The sequence below is a fragment of the Lontra canadensis genome, unplaced genomic scaffold (genome assembly GCF_010015895.1).
Source record: "Lontra canadensis isolate GAN:19392208 unplaced genomic scaffold, GSC_riverotter_1.0 scaffold103, whole genome shotgun sequence".
Classification (NCBI taxonomy): Eukaryota; Metazoa; Chordata; class Mammalia; order Carnivora; family Mustelidae; genus Lontra; species Lontra canadensis.
In genome coordinates this window covers 683817-702465 of record NW_022631097.1, presented here as the reverse complement: position 1 = coordinate 702465, position 18649 = coordinate 683817, and the positions used below count along the sequence as shown (strand labels likewise).

The 18649-nt window shown below is 38.5% G+C and overlaps 1 protein-coding gene across 7 annotated transcripts in view; it reads right to left on the bottom strand.

Annotated features, from left to right (window-relative positions):
* Positions 1–18649, bottom strand: part of PARP4 (poly(ADP-ribose) polymerase family member 4) — a 133465-nt gene that overhangs the window by 40001 nt on the left and 74815 nt on the right. For all 7 annotated transcript variants that reach the window (XM_032838200.1, XM_032838204.1, XM_032838205.1 and 4 more), the window contains 6 exons: positions 7858–8053; positions 6797–6864; positions 5960–6147; positions 3341–3440; positions 1530–1700; positions 1189–1269 (listed from right to left, as the gene is read on the bottom strand). In XM_032838200.1, the coding sequence (XP_032694091.1) occupies positions 1189–1269; positions 1530–1700; positions 3341–3440; positions 5960–6147; positions 6797–6864; positions 7858–8053 (804 nt within the window). The remainder of the gene's footprint in view (positions 1–1188; positions 1270–1529; positions 1701–3340; positions 3441–5959; positions 6148–6796; positions 6865–7857; positions 8054–18649) is intronic.

Here is an 18649-nt window from a genome sequence, read left to right as displayed (position 1 = left end):
GTTCCTTCAATTTCAAAAGTGAAGGGCACTCCTCATGGTCCTTGATGTCACCTCAAGACCCTGACACCCACTCATCTGTTTTCTATGCCTATAGTTTTGTCTTTTCTATAAAAGGGCATTTTGCTAATTCAATTTATTTCTAAAATTTTAAACTGTTCTTCTACTGTAGGAAGAAGTCCACTTAGTGCTGTGATGCCTAACTGTGAATGTGACCTCCACCCTGAAGGGCAGGAGTGGCAAAATGTGCCCTGGGAAGTGCAAGGTGAAGGACTGCCCCCTTCCTTTCCAATAACTAAGAAACACAGCTGACTTTAATAGCAATGTCTGCTTACAATGATAATTCCAACTCTTGTAATTTTGTTATCAATAAGGTCATAATTCACAGAGTAAGTACAACTATAAAAACTTCAATTTTATGGAAAGTGACCTCTTTCCAGGTAAAACCTTTTTAATTATTAATTACCCCCTTAGATTCAATTTTTTAAAACAATAGGGAGATTCCCTTAAGTTCTATACATATATCACAGGCAAACAGTAAGTTATAATAATTGATTCAGGGCCAAAAAGTAAGCTATATTTTATTTTTTAAAAAAGACAAAATATCTGCAATGTCTTGGAAGTAGTTTACCTGGCGAGGCAAATAAACACTCCTATGAATAAAGCTACATATATATAGTATATATAGGTTAGGCATTTTCCAGGTCTGACTCTAATAGATTAAGTACTAATGCAAATACTACAAACTTTCTGGTGATAATTCATTTGCTTTTAATCTGAAAGTAGAAAAAACAAACACATTCTCAATATATGTTTACTCTCAGTCCAGTACTGTTACACTTCATATTTCAAAATAACACAGGTTGATCTGTGGTACTTAATTTTTATCATGTCATGAACAACTTCAAGAACCTCCTTTAAAAGTGTTCCTGTATAAAATACCAAATTTAATTGCAGTTAGTCATATCCACTGATGCCCATATGGATACACCTAGACTCAAGAACCCCAGAAAAAGAACTGCTGCATCAGAAACTGAAGGAAAGCGTCCTCATTTGTACAGACAATGGTTCCCCATAAAATACTGTGCACTGAAGGGTCAAAATAGAAAAACAAGAACAACAAAGGTATGAAAATATAAGTTTATTACAACTTTCAAAGAGTGAGTTCATAGTTAAAGTTTTCAATCTTACAGTTCCAGTTGTCTTCTGAAGTTCACTAGTTGATACTATTGTAGAAAATTCTTTCTCTTGAATCAATGCACATAGAGCTGCCTGAAATGGGGGAGGAGGGTGGAATCCCTTATTAATTTTTCATTCTGTAGAGTCTTAGTTTCACCATGATTTTCTCTCTCCTTTTAATGGAAATTAAAATGTTCCCCAGTATCCCTAGTTAACTACCCATTCGGTTTCCAGAAGGAGAAAATTTGCCAGCATGTTATGATACAAGGAGGGAGACGGAAGAAAAGAAAAAGAAAATTGTTGGCAACATACATTGCTCTTCCCATAGTAGAATGAGCTGTGTGCTTCCTTACCTGTGTACAATGAGGAATAAATCCATAGACAAGGAGTCGCTCATTGTGGAACAAGGACTGCACCTGGGCTGGAGCCTGCAGAGGCTCAGGCGCATCTGTACTTAGCTGCTGCCATTTGATGGAGACAGAGTGACAACTTGGAGAATGTAACCTAGCCATTTGGTCTTCTATCTATTTATAAAAGATGAATTATTTCTCTTTCAATGTTACATCCAGAAAATAGTTACTTAACACTTAAAATAATTTTATATTCTCTCTTTCAGGATTTGTACTACTTTGGTTTTGTTTTTCTCCTTCCTGCTCAGGGTACATTTTCAAAAAGATTTTCAATAGAATTCTTAATAATAGCATTAACACATAATTTAAATACGTAAGACATTCCCAAATTATTCCATTAGTTAATTACTAATATACAACTCTGGCAAGGAGTAGTTGCTAGTTATAAAAATTAATCCTACAAAGGACTTGAATAGACATTTCTCCAAAGAAAATATGGCCATTGAACAAATGAAAAGATAGTCAATATTACTAGTCATTAGGAAAATGCAACTCCAAACCCCAATGGGATACAATGTCACACCCCAGGATGGTTATTCTAAAACAAAAACCAAAACCAGAAAACAAGTGCTATCAATTATGTAGAAAAACTGGAACCCTAGTACATTGCTCAGGGGAATGTAAAATGGTGCAGCCACTGTGAGCAACAGTATAACAATTTCTAAAAAACAAAACACAGAATTACCATATGGTGCAGAAATTTAACTTCTGTTATATACCTAAAATAACTGAAATCAGACCTGAACACTTGCTTATATGGCAATACTCAAAGCAGCATAATTCACAACCACTAAAAGGTAGAAACAACCCAAATATCTATCAACAAACAAATGGATAAACAAAATGTGGAATGTGAACACAATGAAATATTATTCAGCCTTTAAAGAGAAAGAAAATTCTGACACATGCCACAACATGGATAGATCTTGAAAACATTATACCAAATGAAACAAGACAGGCACAAAAGGACACATATTATATGATTCTGCTTTCATGAAGTATCTAAAGTAGTCAAATTCATAGAGACAGAAAGTAGAATGGTAGTTACCAGGGACTGGGGGAGAGTGGAATGGGGAGTGGTTTAATGAGTAGAGTTTCTGTTTGGGATGATGAAAAGTTCTGGAGATGGATGGTGGTGACGGCTGTACAACATTGTGAATGTGCCTTTATGTATTATTATTTTTAAAGATTTTATTCATTTACTTGAGACAGGGAGAGAGAGTGGGAGAGAGAGCACAAGTAGGAGGTAGGAGCAGAGGGAGAGAGAGAAGCAGACTCCCTGCCAAGCAGGGAGCCCAATGCAGGGTTCGATCCCAGGACCCTGGGATCCCAGCCAAAGGCAGACACCAAACTGACTGAGCCACCCAGGCACCCCTGGTGTACCTTAATGTCACTGAATGCCACTTATGAATGGCTAAAATGGTGAAGTTTATGTATATTTTGCCAAAATAGCATATTAACTCTAGCAAAACATGTATAATATTTAAGTCACTTTTGATAAAAACACCTCCATGACACTTTATAAAGAAGAAATCAAGCTATTAGCTAGGAGAGTGAGCCAAATAAGGAGAATGCATTCCTGCTAGGTGTCAGATGGACATTAACTAAGTAATTGCTTTCAGTAACTTTGTCATTTTCCTAAGTCCCCTTTCCACGAATGAAAACACAGAAGTTACTGTCACTAGATTTGCAAGACGATAATATTTCCATATGTTTAAGCATAAAACTAGAAATAAGATGTTTGAAAAACGTACCTGTTTTTTCCAACTATGTTTGGATTTTTTGTTAAAATACTCAAATACTCCAGCACCGTACTGGGACAAAGTCCTTAAGATATGGCGATTTGCTGTAGAACTGATCACATGTTACATGTTTTAATTTTCAAGAAATTTTAGACATATTTTGAATTTCATGTAGTTAACAATGTTGACATAGCTCGAAACTCAGTAGAAGAGATATTGCATGCAGAAGAATTAGTCTCTGTAGTTGAGGTTAAAGAGATAAAACTCAGGATGGACAGTAGGAACATCTGAAGGTTTGGGTAACTTAAGCTCCCACATATCAGAGAACTTATTTCTTTTTCACAATAGAAAAGAAAAAAAAGAGCAGAAATTCTTGACTCCTGGTTTACCAAAGAAGGGAGTAGATGATTCCGAAAAACCTTCAAAAAGTTATCGGAATACTGACAAAAACATCAACCTCCTTTCAATAAGTGTCAGTTACCTAAATTTGATCTCAAAGGCCAAGAACTGGAAGCGTTAATAAAGTCTACATCTTAAAATATGATGTGTATCTAGATAGCAAAAGGGATAAAGAAGTCTCTTTCTAGCAAAGATAAGCTTTGCTACTTCAATGGCAGCGTCCTATTGAATTTCTCTCAATAATAATTCTAAAACTATTAGCCTTAGGGAGGTTCCTCCTGAAATAGTAAAGACACAATTAGTTTTCAGGAAAAGAGCTTAAGAAAATTATTTCTGAAATATTTCTTAGCCTATTGATTGGATTTGTCTTTAGTCTTCAAAATTGGTGGTGATTACAACACCAATTAGATAATTCCCCTAAGCTATAGTTTATTTGTATTTTATCGAATTCATCGGCTACTGAGGCTTCTTGGAATCTTTTTTTGCTCCTGCTGTGTGGAGCTCAGAGGACAGTTTGTGACAACATGCAAGATGAAGAGTCTCTATTGGACAACTCACATATTGCTAGAGTTTGTGAATACAAATGAGCATGTATAAAATGAGGCAGAAACATTTACAAAGATCCTAAAACCTGAAAGAAAATCAGTAAAAATTCCAGCTCTCTCAGGCTGGGTTGTGTCAAAGCACACGTCATTTCCCAAAAAGGTTCATGCCCATTTTCCCCATCACAGCAGCCCCTCCTTATTTCCTTCGTGGCACTTAGGAAAACCCATCTCCCCTTTCAGCTTATTGGATTACTTGCTGCCTATCTCCCTATACATAGCACTGTGGTCCAGCACCAAGGAATGTCTGTCTCATGACTAGCTCTCAGCAAAGAAGGAATCAACAGGGTCCAGTATCTTCTGCAATGAGCTCTGAGACATAACCCTGGCATAGCCTCTGATACCTGGTCAGGGGAGAAAGGGGGGTGTTGCTGTGTCCGGGAAGATAGAACAGGGCACTGACTCAGGCAGGGAGGGGGACATGTCCCTGCAGCAGGGTAGGGCCAGCCACCCCATGTCCACAAATTAATCAGGTAAAGCCTATTTAGGAGCAATTCCTGGGGAGTCCACTGTGGGGTGGATAAGTTTCCTGGTTGGTCTGTCGTCCTCAGATTAGAGAAAAATACTAGGAGCTGTGACTGAGGAGGGGCAGAAAGAGGGAAAGAACCCTCTGGGCAGGCACGTTTGGCTTGGGTACAGCAGGGAGGGCCCTCAAGGGGTGTGGAGGGTCCCAGCTCCTATAGTTCATAGCTGAGGCCTGAGGAGGACTCCATCCTAGGACAGCACAGTGGCCCCAGGAAACACCAACAGCCACCACTCCCACCTCCACTCCTACCCCCATGTTGAGGGGTGGTCCTACTCCATGCACTGCCTCAGAATAGGGAGGCCTGGTTATCACTTGCCAGACTGGTGACTATGTGGGGGAAAATCCAGGGAGATGAGGGTGCAGTCATGCTCTTTGCAAACATCAGTCTGGCCCCTTCTGTTTGGTGCTTTCCTTATGTTTACACCAAATGCCTTGGTTCAATCCAAAAAAAGCTAACTATAACTGGGAAGGGGGTTCATTCCAACAATCATGGGGGCCTAGCCTCCCAAGAGAAAGATCCTATTTCCATCACAGGGTTAGTAAATGCAGATGTGCCCAGCCACCAGAAAGGTGTGAAGGAGCAAAGAGTCTGGTTGGGGGCTTGCCCAAAGCAGTGGCCCTCAGCCCTGGTCAGGAACTGCCAGGGGAGGGTGTGCGCCTGGCATTGCCAGGTCTTCAGGCTTCTCAGGATAGGTTGGAAATCTGGATTTTTATACAAAACAAAACTAACATTGACTTGGTGCTTGCCAGGTGTTCTTAAGTACTTTTTTATCCCCCCAAGCAATGCCGGCGTGTGGGTCTTCCTTAGACCACATTTTTCTCACCCCACTGTAGGGCTGGGACTTCACTACTTTTTATATATGAGCTCATTAAATTCTCAGAGCAAACCTATTAAACCTATGACATTTTCATTATCATCTTCATTTTACAGATAAGAAGTTAAACAACTTGCCCAGAGCTCTGCAACTCTATGCTAAACTGCTTCCATATACTGTTAGCAACTTCAAAACTAAAAATCACGTGCAGGCCAACAGAGAAAACCTACCCACAGGCTGCCTTTCCCCCCCACAGTGCTCACTGTGTGACTAGATCTCCTGCACTTACCCGATACCGCAGGAGAACAGCCTCGTGTGCTGGACATTTCTTTTCACAAGCTGCAATGTCAGACTCTCATTCTGGAGGTGTCCATCCGATATAAGGAGAATGCTCCGTAAGCCTTGAGAAGGGTACAATAGATTTAAATATCGGAGTGTTTTCCAGAAGTCCGTATTTCCCATGGTAGGTGTAGCAGACTGGAGGAAATGAAGTGAAAGGTTATTCATTCCACCATTTACTATAATCATTTACTGAGGCATGTCTCAAAGATGGTTTGGAGATATCATCACTGAAAAGATATTTTTTTAAATTATACATTTGTGGAACAACTATGCTTATATCCTGTTAATTTATCTCATATCACACAGTAACTATAATATTATTGGTTGACTTCTTTGATTTTTTTTATGGTTTTCCTGGGTTTGCCGGCCTGGACTAAGGTGGCAACTAGTCATTCTCAGCTTGTGTCATTTTAAGAAAAAGAAAAAAAAAGGAATAGAGGAAAACATTCTAACACCGTTAATGCTGGTTATATTTAGGTGGTAGAAGTGTGGGTGATTTTTTCTTTCTACCTTTCTTAATTTCTAATTTTTAAAATGAGTTCATCTCATTAATATTATAGTAATGGTCATATTATATATTAATATGTAATATTAATTATATATTAATCACCATACAATATTATATTATTATTACTGTAATAATAACAAAAGAGCCCCACCGACATACAAAAACTGAAGGACTAGGGGTGTTCTATTATTGGTGTTGGAGGGAATAAGTCCAGATAGTACCATTAAAACTTGATAGGAAAAGACCCAAGAGATGAAGGACAGTTCTTTTACTTACCATAATGAACTCTGTTGGCATATTATTGCTTGTGATGGACTTAGGATATGAAAATAATTCCTTGTAACCTGTGTGATAAGATTGGCATTGAGGTGCAGCTATTAAATACTCACTTTATTGACCACTAACAATCATGTTTGACAGTTTAACATAAAAAAAAAAAAAACTTCACCACAGTATTCCTTCAAATAATTAACTGTAGTGCATTGAAACTATGCACTTTACTGTGTAAAATGTTCTGAGTAAAATCACATGTGTAGACCTCTGTTCTGTAGAACACGGCTCATGCAAAGAAAGATGTGGGGTGTCCCAACAGCATAGGCCGCCTGGCCGCCAGAGGGACACATTCTCCTTGCAGGCCCTTGGTACTCCAGCCTTACTTGATCTCTGCCCCCAGCAGTAACAGGTGCTAGCTCCTTCATAAAAGGGCTCAGTCTTCTGCTGAATGGCACAGAAGAATCAATAGGACATGACTATCCCCTCACTCCACTCTGTGTTCCTTCTCTTATTCCTAAAATACCTTCTTCTGTGGCTGAGATGTCCTCAGGCCCAAACCTGGAGGATGGTGTTACTTTTCCTCTAAAAGTGCTGATCTGATGCTTCCTGAAAGAAAGCTAGATTTTTCTGCTACTGTGATGACTTTAAGTGTTCTGTCCATATCCTTGGGACCCTCATACATGTCAAACCAAGGGTCTTGCATTTGGTTCAGCTGGTGGTAACCTAGTAATACTCATACAGTGCTTGCTCTCTAACAGGAATTGTTTTAAATCCTTTATGTGCATCAGCTCAGTCCTTACAACAACACTATTAAGCAGGAACTATTACTCTTATATTACAGATGAGGAAAGGTTCAAGTAATTTGCCCAAGGTGACATCTAGAGCTAGTAAGTGGTAGAACTGGAATCTGAATCTAGGGACCTAGCTTGAGTGTTCTGGTTCTTGAACTCCATGCTATGCTACCTCTTACTCCACAGATGAGGTCAGGTACCAAAAGCCAATAGCTCTGCTCATGTCAATATTCAGGAGGAAGCACACTTTGATGGGGGCCAAAGAATACTCACCTGTGCCAAACTTGACAATGTTTATCTTTTGCTTCTTACCCATCAAGGACAGTGCATATAAGGCAATTTGCTTGGCATGCAAGAATGTTGCACCTTCCATGGAATTGGAGCAATCAAGACAAATAATCACTTCACTGTTTTCAGCTAGGTCAGGGACTATGATACTGAGATCTGGTTGAAAAACAAGCATGCAGGCCTAAAAAAAAGAAAAAAGGTGCTGGGTTTATGTTTATCATAACAAACTGGTCTGGCTTGTTTATATTGGTATAGGCATGCCTCCAAGATACTGCCAGTTCAGTTCCAGACCACCAGAGTAAAACAAATATCATAAAAAAAAAGTGAGTTAAATAATTTTGGATTCCCAAAACACATAAAAGTTACATTTAGGAGGAGTCAAGATGGCAGAGAAGTAGCAGGCTGAGATGACATCAGGTAGCCAGAGATCAGCTAGATAGCTTATCAAACCACTGTAAACACCTACAAATCTAAAAGGAGATAGAAGAGAAGAAGAGCAACAATTCTAGAAACAGAAAATCGACCACTTTCTGAAAGGTAGGACCAGCGGAGAAGTGAATCCAAAGCAATGGGAAGATAGACCGCGTGGGGAGGGGCCGGCTCCCGGCTAGCAGCGGAACAACGGAGCACAAAATCAGGACTTTTAAAAGTCTGCTCCACTGAGGGACATCACTCAGGACGCTAAACCGGGGTGAAGCCCATGCGGGGTGAGCGTGGCCCCAGGTCCCGCAGGGTCACAGAAGGATCGGGGGTGTCTGAGTGTTGCAGAGCTCGCAGCTTTAGAGCGGGGAAGCACTTACAGCAACAAAGCTGAGGAGTGAGCTCTCAACTCGGGGTTACCTTAACCGTAATCCATGGCACAGGCTCTGTGAGTGAGGTCCCCACAAGATCCGGGGAGACATCCCCTGGGGGAGCTCAGGGATCTGTGGGGTTCGGAGACTCCAGGTGGAGCTGTGTGCCAGAGACAAGAGACTCTTGGTCACAGTCTGGCTGAGCTCGAAGCACAGCTGGAGGCCAGGGAGATGGGAGTGAGTGAGCACTTTTCTCTGAGGGCACACTGAGGAGTGGGGCCCTGAGCTCTCGGCTCCTCTGGGCCAGAGATTGGGAGGCCACCATTTTCATTCCCGTCCTCCGGAACTCTACGGAAAGCTCGGGGAACAAAAGCTCCCAAAAGCGAACCTGAGTGGATTACTTAGCCTGGACCCTGGTAAGGGCGGTGCAATTCTGCCTCGGGCAAAGACACTTGAGAATCACTACAACAGGCCCCCTCCCCAGAAGATCAACAAGAAATCCAGCCAAGACCAAGTTCACTTGCCAAGGAGAACAGTGGAATTCCAGAGGAGGAGAAAGCAAAGAGAAAGCAAAGCATGGAATTCATGGCTTTCTCCCCCTGATTCTTTAGTTTTGCAGTTAATTTTTTTTTTAATTTTATATTTTTTCTTCTAAATTTTTTTTAATTTTATATTTTTTCTTCTGCAAAATCTTTTTTTAACTTTTACCCTTTCCTCTTTTAATGTTTTTAAACTAGTTTATCTTAAAAATACCATTCATTAAAAAAAATTAATAATAATCTTTTTTGAACCTTCATTATTATACTCATATTTTATCCTTCATTGTATCTAACTTTATTTTTGTATACACATAGGGTTTTTTCTTCTAAAAAATTTGGGGTACAACTTCTTTTAATAGATCAAAATATACCCTAAATCTAGCTCCGGGCTTGTTCTAATCTCCAGCCCGAGCAAATTCTCTCCACTTTCTTTTTCTTCATTCTCCCAACCAACTTAGTTTATCAACTCCATTTTTAGAAATTAAAAAAAATACATATATTTTTCATCTTTATAGGCATATTCCATCCCTTCATTGTATTTACCCTTAAATGTTTTTCATTCCTTAAAATTTTAGGGTGTCAGGATGGCTGAGTGGTCTAAGGCGCCAGACTCAAGGTGCTCACATTCTTTAAAATTTGGGGAGGTAGTTTCTTCTAAGAGACCAGAATACTCCCCAAATTAAGTGGGTAACCCTGTTCTAGTCACCATTCTAATATATATATATATAATATTATATATATGTAATATAATATATACATAATATATAATTAATATATACATAATATATTAATATATAATATATTAATATAATTAATATGTGTAATTAATATATAATTATGTATATATAATATATATTTTATATTATATATTTATAATATATATATTTTTTCTTTTTTATATTTTTTCATTATTTGTTTTCTTTTTCTAATTTTTTTTTCTTTTTCTGAACTTCTGTTTATCCCCTTCCTCCCCCCACAATTTGGGGTCTATTTTGATCTGGTTAAAGCACATTTTCCTGGGGTGTTTGCCACATTATTAGTATTTTATTTGCCCGTTCATATATTCTTATCTGGACAAAATGACAAGGTGGGAAAACTCACCACAAAAAAAAAGAACAAGAGGCAGTACTGAAGGCTAGGGACCTAATCAATAGGGACATTGGTAATATGTCAGATCTAGAGTTCAGAATGATGATTCTCAAGGTTCTAGCTGGGCTCAAAAAAGACATGGAAGATATTAGATTCTCTACTAACCCTCTCCAGAGAGATAAAAGCCCTTTCTGGAGAAATAAAAGAACTAAAATCTAACCAAGTTGAAATAAAAAAAAATTATTAATGAGGTGCAATAAAAAATGGAGGCTCTTACTGCTAGGATCAATGAGGCAGAGGAAAGAATTAGTGATATAGAAGGCCAAATGACAGAGAATAAAGAAACTGAGCAAAAGAGAGACAAACAAATACTGGACCATGAGGGGAGAATTCAAGAGATAAGTGACACCATAAGAAGAAACAACGTTAGAATAATTAGGATTCCAGAAAAAGAAGAAAGAGAGAGGGGAGCAGAAGGTATATTAGAGAGAATTATTGGAGAGAATTTCCCTAATATGGCAAAGGGAACAAGCATCAAAATTGAGGAGGTTCAGAGAATCCCTTCAAAATCAAAATCAATGAGAATGGGTCCACACCCCGTCACCTAATAGTAAAATTTACAAGTCCTAGCGACAAAGAGAAAATTCTGAAAGCAGCCCGGGAAAAGAAGTCTGTAACTTACAATGGTAAAAATATTAGATTGGCAGCAGACTTATCCACAGACCTGGCAGGCCAGAAAGAACTGGCATGATATATTCAGAGCACTAAATGAGAAAAACATGCAGCCAAGAATACTATATCCAGCTAGGCTATCACTGAAAATAGAAGGAGAGATAAAAAGCTTCCAGGACAAACAAAAACTAAAAGAATTTGCAAACACCAAACCAGCTCTACAGGAAATATTGAAAGGGGTCCTCTAAGCAAAGAGAGACCCTAAAAGTAGTAGATCAGAAAGGAACAGAGACAATATACAGTAACAGTCACCTTACAGGCAATACAATGGCATTAAATTCATATCTCTCAATAGTTACCCTGAATGTAAATGGGCTAAATGCCCCAATCAAAAGACAAAGGGTATCAGAATGGATAAAAAAACAAAACCCATCAATATGCTGCCTATAAGAAACCCATTTTAGGACCGAAGACTCCTCCAGATTTAAAGTGAGGGGGGTGGAAAATGATTTACCATGCTAATGGACAGCAGAAGAAAGCTGGGGTGGCAATCCTTAGATCAATTAGATTTTAAGCCAAAGACTCTAATAAGAGATGAGGAAGGACACTATATCATACTCAAAGGGTCGTCCAAAAAGAAGAGCTAACAATTTTAAATATCTATGCTCTTAACATGGGAGCAGCCAACTATATAGACCAATTAATAACAAAATCAAAGAAACACATTGACAATAATACAATAATGGTAGGGGACATTAACACCCCCCTCACTGAAATGGACAGACCATCCAAGCAAAAGATCAACAAGGAAATAAAGGCCTTAAATGACACACTGGACCAGATGGACATCACAGATATATTCAGAACATTCCATCCCAAAGAACAAAAGACACATTCTTCTCTAGTGTACATGGAACATTCTCCAGAATTGATCACATCCTAGGTCATAAATAAGGTCTCAACCAGTATCAAAAGACTGGGATCATTCTCTGAACATTTTCAGGCCACAATGCTCTGAAGCTAGAACTCAATCACAAGAGGAAATTTGGAAAGAACCCAAATACATGGAGACTAAACAGCATCCTTCTAAAGAATGAATGGGTCAACCAGGAAATTAAAGAAGAATTGAAAAAAATCATGGAAATGAATGCTAATGAAAACACAATGGTTCAAAATCTGTGGGATACAGCGAAGGCAGTCCTGAGAGGAAAATATATAGTGATACAAGCTTTTCTCAAGAAACAAGAAAGGTCTCAAATACACATCCTAACCCTACACCTAAAGGAGTTGTAGAAAGAACAACAAAGAAAGTCTAAACCCAGCAGGAGAAGAGAAATAATAAAGATCAGAGCAGAAATCAATGAAATAGAAACCAAAGAAAGAAAGAAAAAAGAAAAAAGAAAAAAATCAACGAAACTAGGAGGTGGTTCTTTAAAAGAATTAATAAGATTGATAAACCCCTGGCCAGACTTCTCAGAAAAGAGAAACGACCCAAATAAATAAAATCATGAATGAAAGAGGAGAGATCACAACGAACAACAAAGAAATACAAACAATTATAAGAACATACTATGAGCAACTTTACGCCAACAAATTCGACAATGTGGAAGAAATGGATGCATTCCTAGAGACATATAAACTACCAAAACCGGACCAGGAAGAAACAGAAAACCTGAACAGACCCATAACCAGTAAGGAGATTGAAATAGTCATCAAAAATCTCCAAACAAAAGCCCAGGGCCAGATGGCTTCTCAGGGGAATTCTATCAAACATTGAAAAAAGAATTAAATCCTATTCTCCTGAAACTGTTCCAAAAAACAGAAGTGGAAGGAAAACTACCAAACTCATTTTATGAGGCCAATATCACCTTCATCCCAAAACCAGACAAGGATCCCATCAAAAAAGAGAATTATAGACGAATATCCTTGATGAACACAAATGCGAAAATTCTCACCAAAAGACTAGCCAATAGGATCCATCGGTACATTAAAAGGATTATTCACCACGACCAAGTGGGATTTATTCCAGGGCTGCAAGGTTGGTTCAATATCTGTAAACCAATCAATGTGATACAATACATTAATAAAAGAAAGAAAAAGAACCATATGATATTCTCAATAGTTGCTGAAAAAGCATTTGACAAAGTACACCATCCCTTCCTGACCAAACTCTTCAATGTAGGGATAGAGGGCAAATACCTCAATATCATCAAAGCCATCTATGAAAAACCCACCGCAAATATCATTCTCAATGGAGAAAAACTGAAAGCTTTGCCACTAAGGTCAGGAACAGGGATGTCCTTTATCACCACTGCTATTCAACATAGTATTAGAAGTCCTAGCCCCAGCAATCAGACAACATAAAGAAATTAAAGGCATCCAAATCAGCAAAGAAGAAGTCAAACTATCACTCTTTGCAGATGATATGATACTTTTTGTGGAAAACCCAAAAGACTCCACTCCAAATCTGCTAGAACTTGTACAGCAATTCAGTAAAGTGTCAGGATATAAAATCAATGCACAGAAATCAGTTGCATTTCCTTACGCCAACAACAAGACAGAAGAAAGAGAAATAAAGGAGTCAATCCCATTTATAATTGCCCCAAAACCATAAGATACCTAGGAATAAACCTAACCAAAGAGGCAATGAATCTATACTCAGAATACTATAAAGTACTCATGAAAGAAATTGAGGAAGACACAAGGAAATGGAAAAATGTTCCATGCTCCTGGATTGGAAGAACAAATTTTGTGAAAATGTCTATGCTACCTAAAGCAATCTACACATTTAAGGCAATCCCTATCAAAATCCCACCCATTTTTTTCAAAGAAATGGAACAAATAATCCTAAAATTTATATGGAACCAGAAAAGACCTCGAATAGCCAGAGGAATGTTGAAAAAGAAAGCCAAAGTTGGTGGCATCACGATTTCAGACTTCAAGCTCTATGAGAAAGCTGTCATCCTCAAGACAGTATGGTATTGGCACAAAAACAGACACATAGATCAATGGAGCAGAATAGAGAGCCCAGAAATAGACCCTCAACTCTATGGTCAACTAATCTTCGACAAAGCAGGAAAGAATGTCCAATGGAAAAAAGACAGCCTCTTCAACAAATGGTTTTGGGAAAATTGGACAGCCACATACAGAAAATTGAAATTGGACCTTTTCCTTACACCACACACGAAAATAGACTCAAAATGGATGAAGGACCTCAATGTGAGAAAGAAATCTATCAAAATCCTTGAGGACAACACAGGCAGCAACCTCTTCGACCTCAGCTGCAGCGACTACTTCCTAGGAACATCACCAAAGGCAAGGGAAGCAAGGGCAAAAATGAACTATTGGGACTTCATCAAGATCAAAAGCTTTTGCACAGCAAAGGAAACCGTTAACAAAACCAAAAGACAACTGACAGAATGGGAGAAGATATTTGCAAATGACTTATCTCATAAAGGGCTAGTGTCCAAAATCTATAAAGAACTTAGCAAACTCAACACCCAAAGAACAAATAATCCAGTCAAGAAATGGGCAGAGGACATGAACAGACATTTCTGCAAAGAAGACATCCAGATGGCCAACAGACACATGAAAAAATGCTCCACATGACTCAGCATCATGGAAATACAAATCACAACCACAATGAGATACCACCTCACACCAGTCAGAATGGCTACAATTAACAAGTCAGGAAATGACAGATGCTGGCAAGGATGAGGAGAAAGGGGAACCCTCCTACACTGTTGGTGGGAATGCAAGCTGGTGCAACCACTCTGGAAAACAGCATGGAGGTTCCTCAAAATGTTGAAAATAGAACTACCCTATGACCCAGCAATTGCACTGCTGGGTATTTACCCTAAAGATACAAACGCAGAGATCCGAAGGGGCACGTGCACCCGAATGTTTATAGCAGCAATGTCCACAATAGCCAAACTATGGAAAGAACCTAGATGTCCATCAACAGATGAATGGATAAAGAAGATGTGGTATATATACACAATGGAATACTATGCAACTGTCAAAAGAAATCTTGCCATTCGCAATGATGTGGATGGAACTAGAGGGTATCATGCTTAGTGAAATAAGTCAATCAGAGAAAGACAACTATCATATGATCTCCCTGATATGAGGAAGTGGAGATGCAATGTGGGGGGTGTGGGGGGTAGGAAAAGAATAAATGAAACAAGATGGGATCAGGAGGGAGACAAACCATAAGAGATTCTTAATCTCGCAGAACAAACTGAGGGTTGCTGGGGGCAGGGGGTTTGGGAGAGGGTGATGGGGTTATAGACATTGGTGGGGGGGCTGTGTGCTATGGTGAGTGCTGTGAAGTGTGTAAGCCTGGCGATTCACAGACCTGTACCGCGGGGCTAATAATACATTGTATGTTTATAAAAAAATAAATTAATTAATTAAAAAAGAGTTATGTTTACACTATAGTGTAGTTTAATATATGTGCAGTAGTATTATATCTTAAAAAAACTATTCATACTTTAAAAATATCTTATTGCTAAAAAAATGCTAACCACCACCTGAACTTTCAGTAAGTCATATTTTTTTTCTGGTGGAGGGTCCCATCTTGATGTTGGCTGCTGACTGACCAGGGTAGTGGTGGCTGAAGGCTGGGGATTGCAGCAATTTTTTAAAATAACTATGCTGAAGTCTGCCACATCGATTGGCTCTTCCTTTCATGAACAATTTCTCTATAGCATGTGATGCTATTTGATAGCACGTCACCTACAGTAGAGCTTCTTTCAAAATTGAAGTCGCTCCTCTCAAACCCTGCCGCTGCTTTGTCAATTCAGTTTATGTAGCAGTCTTTAGAATCCTCTGTTGCCATTTCAATAGTCTTCATTTCACCATGAGTAGATTCCATCTCAAGAAACCACTTTCTCTGCTCATCCTTAAGAAGCAACTCCTCATCTGTTCAAGCTTTATCATAAGACTGCAGCATTTCAAATATGATAATAATTAAAAAGTTTGAAATATTGAGAGAATTACCAAAACGTGACACAGAGGCATGAAGTGAGAAAATGCTGTTGGAAAAATGGCACCAAAGGACTTGCTCCACAGGGTCACCACCAACTTTCAATTTGTTAAAAAAAACAGTATCTGTATAGCATGAGACAGCACAGCACGATAAAACAAGGTATGTCTATACTACTTTATGTGCCAAGAGACAATAGAATTTCAATCCAAAACCCCACCCACACAATCTTTCTAAATGATGGACATGTAATTGGGCTAGAGTAACAGAGAATAAAGAGTGACCCACTAAGGGGCGCCTGGGTGGCTCAGTGGGTTAAGGCCTCTGCTCAGGTCATGGCTCAGGTCATGGCCCCAGGGTCCCAGGGTCCTGGGATCGAGCCCCACATCGGGCTCTCTGCTCAGCGGGGAGCCTGCTTCCCTTCCTCTGTCTCTGCCTGCCTCTGCCTACTTGTGATCTCTGTCTGTCAAATAAATAAATAAAATCTTTAAAAAAAAAAAAAGAGTGACCCACTAAAAACTGATGAAGCCCCCCTGGTGTATATGTGTGTGTGTTTCATTTAAAGTACACCCAATATATAAAAACCTGTGTTTACAGAAAAGATTAATCTTCTTATTCCATGTTAATAAAATGATCCATCAATTTACCATGCTCTTTTATATGCCATGTTTATCTGTGGCATTTAAAAGGAGATTTAGGTTATATACAACTAAAATTACAGGCATCCCTGCAATGGATAGATATACATAGACATAGAGGTAAGATTTTCAGAGTTTGGCATAAATGTATAATTTTTATTGGAAAAGACCTCCTCATAAAATTCAATTTTCTAGCCAGGTAATTTTATAAAGACAAAAAGAATAAGACTTATTCAACTATGAAAGGTCTGTAAGGGATCAAATAAAAACTAGAATGTCAGAGCTGGGGTTTCCAATGTGTAGGCTATAAACACCTAAGAGGTCCAAATTTAATATAGAATTAGTATCTGAAAATCCATATGGTATTAACAGTCTGAAGAATAAGTAATAGGTCTCTGTCTCTCACATATATGTACACACTATTCTAAAAGGAATATAGATGCTATTGTGATGACTAAAATATGCAACCTTATCTTTTTTAATCAACTAATACTTAAAGTATAACTACCATCGTATAAGTTTCAATTAAAAAAATTTCCTCAGCTTTGAGATACAATTGATCTATTAACATTGTATAAATTTTAGGTGTACAATGTCACAATGTGATATTGGAAGTGATTACCACCATAGGGTTAATAGCACATTCATCACCTCACATAACTTCTAGTTTTGTTTTTATAGTGAGAACATTAAAAATTTACTCTCTTTGCAACTTTCAAGTGCATAATACAGTACTGTTTGCTGTAGTCATCATGCAATACATTAGATCCCCCAAAATTATTTGTTTTATGACTGGAAGTCAGTACTCTTTGACCAATAACTATCTGTCTATCACATGTTGTATAGCCATTCATCCATTAGTGGACACTTAGGTTTTTTCATGTGTCCATTATTGTAAATAATGCTGCAAATAATATATTGGTGCAGATATCTATTTGAAAGAGTGATTTCATCTGTTTTGGATATATACTCAGAAGTGGGACTTGTTGGATCACATGATAGTTCTATTTTTAACTTTTTGGGGAACCTCTGTATTCTTTGTCTATAGTGGTTGCACCAATTTATAATCCCATCAACAGTGCACAAGTGTTCCTTTTTTTCCACATCCGTGCCAGTACTTGTTATCTCTTGTCTTTTTGATAACAGCCATCCCAGTAGGTATGAGGTGATACCTCACTGTGATTCACATTTCCCTAATGATGAGTGATGTTGAGCAACTTTTCATGTACCTGTTGACCACCTGGATGTCTTCTTTAGAAAAATGTCTATTCTGTTCCTCTGCCCATTTTTCCAACAGATTTTTGTTGTTGTTGTTATTGAGCTACATGAGTTGTTTTTTTTTTTTTAAGATTTTATTTGTTTGAGAGAGAGAGACAGAACAAGCTGGGCAAGGAGAATCAGACAGCGAGGCAGGCTCCCTATTGAGCAGGAAGTCCCACATGGAGCTTGATCCTAGGACCCTGAGATCATGACCTGACCTGAAGGCAGACACTTAACCAACTCAGCCACTCATGCACCCCAAGTTACATGAGTTCTTTATATATTTTGGATATTAACCTCTTCTCTGATATATGGTTTGCAGAAGTTTTCTTCAATTCCATAGGTTGCTTTTCCATTTTGTTAATGGTTTCCTATGTTGTACAGAGGCTTTTAAGTTTGATGTAGTCCCACTTATTAATTTTGGCCTTGTGTTGCTTGTGCTTTTGGTGTCATATCCAAAAAACCACTGCCAAGGCCTATGTCAAGAAGGTTTTCCTCTGTTTTCTTCCATGAGTTTTATGGTTTCAAGTCTTAGACTTAAGTCTTTAACTGATTTTGAGTTAATTTTTATGAGCGGTTCAAGAGAGGGGCCTAATTTCATTTGTTTGCATGTAGATATCCAGTTTTCCCAGCACCACTTTTTGAAAGGACCATCCTGTCCCCATTGAATATTCTTGGCTCCCTTGTCAAATATTAGTTGACCATGTACACATGGGTTTACTTTTGGGCTCCCAATCTGTTCCATGGGTCTGTGTGTCTGCTTTTATGATAGTACCACAATGTTTTCATTACTATAGTTTT